Source organism: Bos taurus, chromosome 18 (genome assembly GCF_002263795.3).
Source record: "Bos taurus isolate L1 Dominette 01449 registration number 42190680 breed Hereford chromosome 18, ARS-UCD2.0, whole genome shotgun sequence".
NCBI classification, from domain to species: Eukaryota; Metazoa; Chordata; class Mammalia; order Artiodactyla; family Bovidae; genus Bos; species Bos taurus.
This window is the reverse complement of record NC_037345.1, coordinates 65678906-65689160: the sequence shown is the minus strand read 5'-3', so window position 1 is coordinate 65689160 and position 10255 is coordinate 65678906. Positions and strand designations below refer to the sequence as shown.

General features: G+C 50.1%; 1 protein-coding gene across 2 annotated transcripts; it reads right to left on the bottom strand.

Annotated features, from left to right (window-relative positions):
- Positions 1 to 2007: 2007 nt before the first annotated feature.
- Positions 2008 to 9958, bottom strand: ZNF584 (zinc finger protein 584). Of its 2 annotated transcripts, none has more exons than XM_002695511.6 (3): positions 9180 to 9958; positions 8188 to 8314; positions 2008 to 3523 (listed from the first exon to the last, which is right to left on the bottom strand). In XM_002695511.6, the coding sequence occupies exons 1-3, from the start codon at positions 9195 to 9197 to the stop codon at positions 2256 to 2258; spliced, it is 1413 nt and encodes a 470-aa protein (XP_002695557.2). In that variant the 5' UTR covers positions 9198 to 9958; the 3' UTR covers positions 2008 to 2255. The 2 variants fall into 2 exon arrangements, with proteins under 2 accessions (XP_002695557.2, XP_010813961.1); XM_010815659.3 differs by having other exon boundaries at positions 9101 to 9184.
- Positions 9959 to 10255: the final 297 nt, after the last annotated feature.

The window sequence follows — 10255 nt, the reverse complement described above, 5'->3', positions numbered from 1 at the left end:
AAAGTCTAGGGGTCCCCAAGGAGAGAGGGGTCTGCAATTCTCAAGGAGGAAGAAACTTGGATTGGTAGTCAGGAAGCTCCTAGCCTCGCTAGGAATAGAAAGTTTGGAAGCTAGATGGCGCTATAGCTACAAGATCACCTCTGAGGTTAAAGGTTACTCGGAACTGCAATGGGGTTCTTTCCTTTGGTAGCGCTGGCTCTTAGTGGACCAGAGTAGACTCATACTGATGTGGTGACGCTTGGAAGAAACATCTCAGTTTTATGTTCGTATCGGTCTTATTGTGGTCAGGAATATACTCAGGGTCATGCACAGGCACCCAGGTGATGAATGTTTCCCCCCAGCGGTTTAGCCTGGGAGGCATTCCGGAAGGTTACTCTGATTGCACCCCGGGTGGCATCTGAGGTAATGCTGAAGAGCTGGACGTCAGTTAGGGATGCCATCAGGTCTACCCCTGGTACATCCCCAGCCTGTCTCGGTGGTAGAACCGGGAAAGATGAGTATGTCACCTGTGTCGGTAAGGGACAGACTAAGTCCGACCAGGGAAGGAAAGCTTTGGTGTAAAGTCTGTCTACACTCCCATCTAGAGTAGGGAGGGACGCGTCCAGTAGAAAGATGGCACTGGTCGCTTTTTTTCTCTCTTACAGATGGGAGCTAACAACTCCAGACCCCTCTCTCCTTGGGGACCCCTAGACTTATTATCAACCTGCCTAGGAAATGACTCTCTCAAAGGTAGACAGTTATCACACACAGGGATTACACACACGCACGTCCAAGCAGGCCTGGGGTGATGTGTGCCGTAAGGTACTGGAAACACCGAGCAGACTGGCTGAGAACTTCCTGCCCCTGTGGCTGCCACCCCTCCTGCCAGCAGGGTGTCTGAGAGGAACTGCTGAAGCTAAAGGCAGCAGCAGCCTTTATGTTCCAACCCCGACACATGGTCCTGGCTGAGCACCACTCAGCCCAAAGCCTCCAGTCTGGGGTTGGCTCTCCCCAAACACGCCTCCACTAATGTTTTCTTCTTGACGTGAAGCACTGTAGACCAGAGACACAGTGACAACCACATAACAAGTTTCACTGAACTGACATTTACCTTGTAAAAGAGTAGTTTCCAACATTTTATCAACGGGCCCACAACCAGCAGATCTGGATCTATATGTGGATCAACAACTTCCTTCCCTGGAGCCCTGTGACAGCAACAGCAAAAAGTCAAGGCTGCTGTCTGTAGACACACCAGGAATCCCAGCCAGGTCATGAAAGCTGAATCCCAGTATGACGGGATCTTCTCTCAGCCCCAGGGTGATGGCCAGGAGGTGAACATGCCCAGAAAGGCTCTGAGGATCCAAGGAACCTGTAGGCTATTTGCTGACAGTGACCTTGGACACTGGGAACAGGCTTGAAATTCCTGAGAAACTGCCCGCCTCCCCCCCAAAACCACGTTCCCGGAACATCCATGGATTCCTCTTCAGAACCAGCTCAAGCCTCAAATGTGCCAGGCCCCCTGCTCCACAGGACTCCTCTCCGTGCTCCTGTGCCCACTCATTCTGCCCAGCAGCCCCTGCAGAACATACGGCCACTCTCAAACTTACCTCCACGTTCTCAGTTTCAGAGAGCTCGGCTGCTGAGCTGGTTCTAGAAGCAGCTTCTTCTGGCCAGCACTGGAGATTGCAGAACTTTCCCCAGAAACAAGGAGCCCAGCTGATACCTGTCCCCAGTCACACGGGGATCTTCTACCCACCACTCCATTCTTCAGGCAAGCTCTGGGCCCAGAGGTACACCTGACACCCAGGCCAGAGATCCACCCAGAGCCCTTCAGTCTTCCCCCTGACGTCTGAAGCTCCAGTGCAAACTCGGCCAACCTTGACTGGAGCTGGCTTTTGCCATCCTGCTGTCCCCGCTGAGGCAGATAACAGTCAGGGACCTCCAGAGAAACAGCGCCCTCTATTCATGAGCCCAGTTTGGTTCTCAGTCCTTCCACACACACACACAGATCAGAGCCCACAGATTAAGGGTGGTGTACACAAAAAGGTCTTTATTAGACATTCCAGAACCGCGTGAGACAGTCCCAGGGCTGGATAAATCCACGACAGAAACCAAACGTGGCGTCCACAGAGTCCATAAAGATGGCTAACCTTCCCTGGAAGCCCCTGCAGACACTGCCCAGCTACTCTCGGCCAGAGCTAGGTCATGTCCACACCTGAACCGGCTGTGGGGAGGGAATAAGACCCCATATGGAATCCAGCGCACATGACTCTCCCTTATGGAGGAGAGAACGGCTTCCCGGAGCACCCAGATTGCACACCACGGGAGCTGTCGGCTCGGAGGGGTGGGACGGCTCCTGTCACAGGAACTGGCAATGGCCCAACAGCGGCCGGGCCGGAGGGCAGCGCGCCTGCCCCAGTCGGTGTGGGCGGCGGGTTCCGCTTGCAAACGGCCCCTCTCCCCAGCCTCCCTTCTGGACTGAGAACTTGAGCATGCGCCAGCCGCGGCTCAGGGCTGCCTGCCTGCCTGCCGGCCCCCTGTGGCCTTCCCGCGGCGTGGACCTTCCTGTGCTGGAGGAGGGTCGAGCCGTGTTTGAAGGAGCGACCGCACTCCGGGCACTCGTGGGCCCGCTCCTCGGTGTGGAAGCGCTGGTGGCGGTTGCGGTAGGACCTGGTAGTGAAGGTCTTCCCGCACAGGCCACACTCGTAGGGTCGCTCGCCGGTGTGGACCTTCCGGTGCTGGTACAGCCCCGAGCGGGTCACGTAGGCCTTCCGGCACTCGCCGCAGCCGTAAGGCCTCTCCCCCGTGTGCACCCTCCGGTGCAGGGCGAAGCTGTGGCTGTACTTGAAGAGCTTCCCGCACTGCCGGCACTCGTACGGCCTCTCTCCGATGTGCACCTTCCGGTGCCGAATGAGGGTGGACAGCACGCTAAAGGCCTTCCCGCACTCACCGCACTGGTAAGGCCGCTCTCCGGTGTGGATTCTCTGGTGCAGGACGAGCGCGTCCTTGCGGTTGAACGTCTTCCCGCACTCGGCACACTTGAAAGGCTTGATGCCAGTGTGAACCTTCTGATGCTTCCTCAGTTTAGAGGGGTAACTGAAGGCCCTGCCACACTCATTGCACACGTGGGGCGTCTCTCCAGGGTGAGCGTTCCAGTGAGGAACCAGGGTTGAGTTCTCCGTGGGGCTGCTTCCACCTGCTGGGCCCCTGATGGGCCTCTCTCTGGCGTGAGCAACGAGGTGGTCGAGGAGCGTGAAGGCCTGGAGGAAGGCCTGCCCACAGTCACTGCACCGGAAGGGCGTCTGCGCCGCATGGCAGCCCTGCTGCCGCTGGCCAGCGGAGCCGGGTGGGCAGGCCTCGCTGCACTCGGGGCTCCCGCGGGGCGCTCCCTCTCTGCAGGCAGCCTGGGGCTGGAAGAAGCCTAAAGTGGCAGGGAAGACCTGTCCAGACGTCCCACACAGAGAGGGCTTCTCTGACAGGCGGACTCGGCAGCTCTCTCCAAGCTCGAGAAGGGCGTCCTCATCCTGCAGTCTACACAGACAACCTGGGACGGAAGAGGCGGGCACTCAGAGTGGGCCTGCAAGGGAGGCGGCACCTTCAGCAGATGCCTGTGGCACACACCCACGGAGGTGTCCACAGACTTGCAGGAGGCAGCAGGGAAAGGTTCGGATGAGGAGGGGCTGGCCCAGGGGAACAGGGCTCTGCCTGACCCCAGAACAGGGAAACTGCAACAGGGACGAGGAGACAGAGACAGGAGCACTGCAGGGAGGGGGTCACGGTCTTCAAGTCACGCTCTGCCGAGGGCTTCAGCTAGGCCAGCGATGCTGAAGACAGCAAGCTCTGTGGAGAGGATGGCTGCCCCCGTGTAAAGATGACTGAGAGAGCAGCCAGTGTTCATGGACTACTGAAGGACATGCATCTCAAGTCACACGCAGAGCAGGTCGCAGCGGACAGCTCTGCAGTGGCACAGAGAAGAGGGAACCACAAGACAGAGGCCAGAGAGGTGGGTCATCCAGAGCCTCGGTAGAGACTGCAAGACCACATGGTAAGTCTAGAAGAGGGGCAAGGTGGGAGTAAGTTGTGGTCACTGCCCCAGCACCCAAATGCCAGTGCACACAGATACCCATCACTGAAACCAAGGCCTCCTCTAGCCCCAGTCACTGAGTCTGGAACCCTTCCTGGCCTCTGCTCTGCTGACCACACTGTCCACCATGTTGGGCACCCAGGCCTCTCCCTCACCCTCCATTTGGGCAACCTTGGAGGACCTTGAAGGTGCAAAGCCTAAGAGGGAGAAGAGTAATAACATGCCAGCCCAAATCAAGGCTGACCCACCCTACAAAAACAGGAAGCTCGTGTCACCATGGCAACCATGAAGGATATCAAGTATTAGAACATGGGACTCTACATTTTTTTTAAAAATTGTCGGAGGCAATTGAATGTTCATTATTTTTTATTTATTTTTTTAAATTGAAATATAGTTGATTTACAGTACTGTATTAGTTTCTAGTGTACAGCAGTGATTCAGTTATATATGTGTGTATATATTTTTCAGATTATTTTCCATTATAGGTTATTAGAAGATACTGAACATAGTTCCCTATGCTGCACAGTAGCTCCTTGTTGGAACCTCTTCTGTACATTTAAAAATGTGTTAAGAAGGTAAATATCACGGTTTGTTTTACCACAATTTTCTAGAAAAGAACCCCCTGTGAGGCAAAACTGACAATAAAGAAAGAATTAAAACAATAATATTTAGAGACTTCAATTTCTAACTTTCATAAATGGACAGGACCACTAGGCAGAAAATGAAGGATATAACACTTGAATGAGGCTAAAACTCAACTAGACCTCTAAGACTTCTATAGAACACGCTACTTAACAGAGGACATACTCTCTTCCATTCTGACGTGCACATGGAACAGTCTCCAAAAGAGACCATTTGCTAGGACATAAAATAGGCCTCAGGAGACTTCGGGCAGAAAGCAACAACAGGAAAAAACTGGGAAGTTCACAAATACTTTAGAATTCTTCCTCATCATGGTTTATTACAAGATATGAACATACTTCCCTATGCTATACAATCAGACTTTGTTGTTTATCCGTTCTATATATAATAACCTGCATCTGCTAGTCACAAACTCCAGTCCACCCCTCTCCTCCTCCTTGCCCCGTCCCCTGGCAACCAAAACTCAGTTCTCCATGTCTGTGAATCTGGAAAACTCACAAATTTATGGAAATTAAAGTACTTCTAAATCACCACAAGGAAAATTATAAAACACTTTGAGATAAATGCAAGAGAACACAACATACCAAAAGTTATGGGGAAAAGTCTTGCTTAGAAGGAAAATTATAGCAACACCTCTGAGCTGCCTTATTCACAATACCTCTGACACCAAATCCATGGGGGGGTTTCCATACCATTTCTCCAACTCCAACTGAGTGTTCAAGGATTCAATTCAAGTCTGACACCAGATACGTGGAATTAGCACCAGATCCCACAGGTTACAGGCTTGGTCTCACAAGACTGCCCCTACCTCAGGCATCAATTGAAGTCCCTTGCCTCCCATACTTCTGATAGCTGTAAATCTGGGATTCTCACAATTATTGATTCCTCTTTAGGTTCAATAAGTTGCTAGAACAGATCAGATAACTCAGGAAAAGAATTTACTTACTATTACCAATTTATTTTAAAGACTATAACTCAGGAACAGCCAGTGGAAGAAATGAAAAGGGCAGGGTATGCCAGGGATGGAGACTGAGGATGCAGAGGGTAAGAAGGATCCATGCCCTTGGTGGCACCGTTCTCCTAGCATCTCAGATGTGTCCACTAACCCAGAAGCTCTCTGAACTGGTCATTTTGGAGTTTTTATGGGTGTTTCCTCACATAGGCATGACTGATTGAATCACTGGCCATTGATGATTGGCCCAAACTCCAGCCCCTCCTCCAAAAGTCAGGGTAGGGAAGTGAGAGGAGGAGGCTGGGAGTAACTGAAAATCCAACCTTCCAATCATCCCCCGGTATTTCTGGTGACCAGCCCCTATTCTGAGACTATCCAGGGGTCCCCAGCAACTGTCAACGTTCATCAGCATACAGAAGCATCTCATCACTCCAGAGACTCCAAAAGTTTTAGGAGCTGCATGCCAAAGAATTGGGAACAAAGACAAAATACATATTTCTTATATTGTCACAACACGCATAGTAAAAAAGATCTCTATACGTATAACTGAATCACTCTGCTGTACCCCTGAAACACTGAAAATCAACTACATTTCAATTATAAAATGAATTTTTAAAAAAAGACCTTCGAAAAAAAAAAAAAAAAGACCTTCAACCAATATCCTAACTTTATACTTCAAAGAACAAAAAGAAGAAAAAAACCCAAAAGTAGAAGAAGACAATTAAAAAAAAAAAGAAAGAAACTGACTGAAGAAGAAATAGAATAGCTGAACAGACTTAAAAAAAAAAAAAACTTCCCCACAGAAAAAACAAAAAAAGCTAGGCTGAGATGGTGTCACAGGTTAATATTAACACAGAAATAAGAATTAATGCCAATATTTCAGAAACTGTTCATAAAACAGAAGGGAACATTTCCCAATTCATCCATTGAAGCCAAAATTATCCTCATACTCAATCCAAATAAAGATACAAGAAAAGAAAACTGTACCACTGATAACTCTTATGAATATAGAAAATCAATTACTGTAATACACCACATTAATAGAATAGAGGACAAAAATCACATGATCATTTCAATAGATATGGAAAAGCACTGCACAAAATCTAACAACGTTTCACTCAACAAGAGAACTTCCTCACCTGAATAGGGCACATGTAACAAACTTATAGCTAACATCATACTTATTAGTGAAAGACTGATGAGTGCTTTTCCTATAAGAACTGGAACAAGAAAAGACGTCTACTCTTACAATTTATATCCAATAGCCAAATTGGTTAGGCAAAGGAAAAAGTAAAAATATCTCTATTCACAGATGTCCTGACATTATATATATAGAAAATACCAAACAATCCACTGAAAGAACTATTAGAACTAATAAATGAGTTTAGCAAGGTTGCAGAGTACAAGATCTGTATAGGAAAGTCAATTACATTTCTATACACTAACAATGTATAATCTAAAATGAAATTAAGAAAAAATTCCATTTAAAAGAGCATAAAGAAAAAGATAAAAAAGAGGGGGAAAGAGCATCAAAATGAATAAAATACTTAGAAATAAATTTAGCCTTGTATATTAAAAACACTGTTTAAAAAATTAGAGCTAGTGGGTTTCCATGGTGGCTCAGTGGTAAAGAATCCATCTGCCAATGCAGGAGACACAGGTTCAATCTCTGGTCCGGGAAGATCCCACATACTGTGGGGCAACTAAGCTCCTGAGCCACAACTACTGAGCCTGTGCTCTAGAGCCTGGGAGCTGAAATTACTGAGCTTACTTGCTGCAACTACTGAAGCCCATGTGCCCTACAGCCCATGCTCTGCGACAAAAGAAGCCACCTCAATGCGAAGCCTGCATATGACAAGGAAGAGTAGCCCAACTGCTGCGACTAAAGAAAGCCCACCCGCAGCAACCAAGACCCAGCACAGTCCAAGATAAATACATAAAATTATTTTTAAAAAATATATGGAGCTAAAAAAAAAAAATATGGAGCTAAACAAACAGAAATACATTCATGTTTATGGGTTGAAAGATATTAAAGATGGCAGTCCTGGAATTTTCTGGAGGTCCAGTGGTTAAGACTCCACGCTTTCCCTGCCAAGGGCGCGGCTTCAATCCCTGATGGGTTACTAAAAGCCCACACACCACTCAAAGCAGCAAAAAAAAAAAAAAAAAGGTGGCTATCCTGCCCAAACTGATCTACTGATTTCAATTCATGGTTGACATCTGGCCCAGGGAGGGCCCTATAAAATTTCTTTTGGAGGAGGAAGACAAAACTCAGCACAGAGGGGCCAAAGCTTCAGCAAAGTCACACAGTCAGAAAGAGGCAGAGCTGGGATTTGCTGGGCAAACTATAAACATCTGAACCCCAAGCCCTACTCCAGGAGCCTGTGGGGCAACAGGTGTCAAAGCTGCCAACAGCTGCTCAGAGAGAGACGAGGAAGGGCACACAGACTCTGTGGGCTTTAGGATAAACAGAACTTCCCATGGAGAAAAGGCAGAGGTGGTCAGTCTGTTAGGGAAAAGTGTGACTTACCCAGTGAGCCAATGAGTCCAAAGTTCTCCAGCATAACATCACGGTACAGGCTCTTCTGGGTCAAATTAAGGAGACCCCACTCCTCCAGGGAGAAATACACAGCCACATCCTCAAAAGTCACTGGGCCCTGTAATGATGCATTCCACTGAGTCTTAGGGTCAATAATGGGCAGAAAGCCAACCAAAATATGGACAGAGAAACACACCCACGCCCTTGACCCATGCCTCAGGTCCCGCGACATCCCTCACTGCCGTCATGGTTCCCTGTGAGCCCCCATCACTCACAAGCCCTCATACCTCTCTCCTCCTAAGACCCCTAGCTCAGAGGATTCCCAGGGCCACAAATACCATTGGTGCCTCTCTCATCTTGTTGCTATTAAACTCTGCATCCAGCCCACAACAGGCTGCCATCGATGGACGCCCTGAAGCACACAGGTCTATTCTATTTCCTGCCAGTCAGTTCCCTGTCTCCCAGGGATCACCATTCGGAAGTAACAAAACCCACGGTACCGTCTCTCTCTCAGGCCTGAGTACCATACTCCAAAGGCCCTCCACTTTGCCCTCCTGCACGCCAGGCACGTAACTCTGTACGGCAGCACGGTACAACTCCACACCCTCAGCACAACCTCACCAGTCCACCCCACTGACAACTCTCGCATGCCACTGTGCACTCTGTGTCTCCAGGGTGCTACCACGGGGAGCAACTTCAAGTCCATCCTGCCTCGCCCCCCGCCCCGCCACACCTCCAACGGCCCACGGCCAAGGGTACCCCCCGGCTCTGCACAGAGGACCTCCTCACCCTGCAACCCTCTGTCGCCGGGAACCACACCACACACGTAGCTCCCAGATCCCCGCCCCTCCTCCGTCTCTGTCTCTGTACAGACTGTCCCTTCACCTGTCACAGCCTTCCTTACCTCTCACAGGCCATTCAGAGTCCAGACCTGCTGGGTGGGGATTCGGGTGCTGAGAACCTGGGGCGCACCTCCCACTCACCTGCGCCTCCTTTGCCATCGGAACCGAATGGCGGAAAGTTTCAGCGGGCTCAGCTGAGATCCGTACCCGCCAGCCCGCCCGAGCCCCCGGCCGACTGAAGACCAGGAGCCGCTTCGGGAGGTTCTCGGGGGACGACAGCAAGTCTCAGCAAAAGGGACTCACGGCCGAGGTCACGGTGCGAGCCAAGGCGCGGCGACGGGCTCTGCGGTGAGAGCGCTGCCCTCAAAGTGCCTCACAGCGCGGGTCAACGCCGGGAGCCCAGCCCCATCGCCCTCCCCGTGACGCAGGGACCGCCAGCGGAGGCAAAACCGACACCCGACAGCAACGTCGGAAGCCCCGGCCGGCCAGGGCCGCCAGGTGGCACCTCTGTCCGTGTGCCTCCGTTAACTCGACTCCCGGGTCACCCGTGACCCGGTTTGGGGCGCGCGCGAACTACCTGTCGCGTAACTGACGTCACAGACCGCGTCTGTACAGATGCAGCCGATGACAGCCAGGAGAGGGGCGTCTCCGGGAGAGCGCCGAGGGCGGCCCGGACTTTCGGTTGGACATTTGGACCTGGTCGCGGGCGGAGGACAGCTTTGTCCCACCCACCTGCCTTTCCCTTGTTGGCAAATTTATTTGTTTGTTACAGACCAAAGAGTATAATTATACTGGTTTTGTTGCTTTTTAAAGTAAGAAATAAGAATTTACACTTTTTTATACACGTCAGTCATTACAGTATACTACAGGATAGTTTTGCTCCATGAAAAATCTCCTCGGTTCCATCTATTCACCCCTCCCTCCCTTCCCCTGAGACCACGGCAACCACTATTTCACTCTCTCTAGTTTTACCTTTCCCAAAATGTCATAAAGTTGGAATCATACAGTATGTACCTTTTTCAGCTGACTTTTTCACTTAGGAATACACATTTAAGATTCCTCCATGCCTTTTTGTGGCTCCAGAGCGCGGTTCTTTTTATTACTAAATATTATTCCATTGTATGAATGCACCAATTTCCTTATTCATTTACGCATGGAAAAGCATCTCAGTTTGACTCCAGTTCTAAGCAATTACGGATAAATTTGCTATAAACATT

Bases quoted from the DNA above. Each gene is read 5' to 3' on its own strand.
- ZNF584 (XM_002695511.6), bottom strand. The intron at 3,524-8,187 runs GTAAGTCACACT...CTTCCGTCCCAG, and splicing joins TGGACTCATTGGCTCACTGG to GTTGTCTGTGTAGACTGCAG.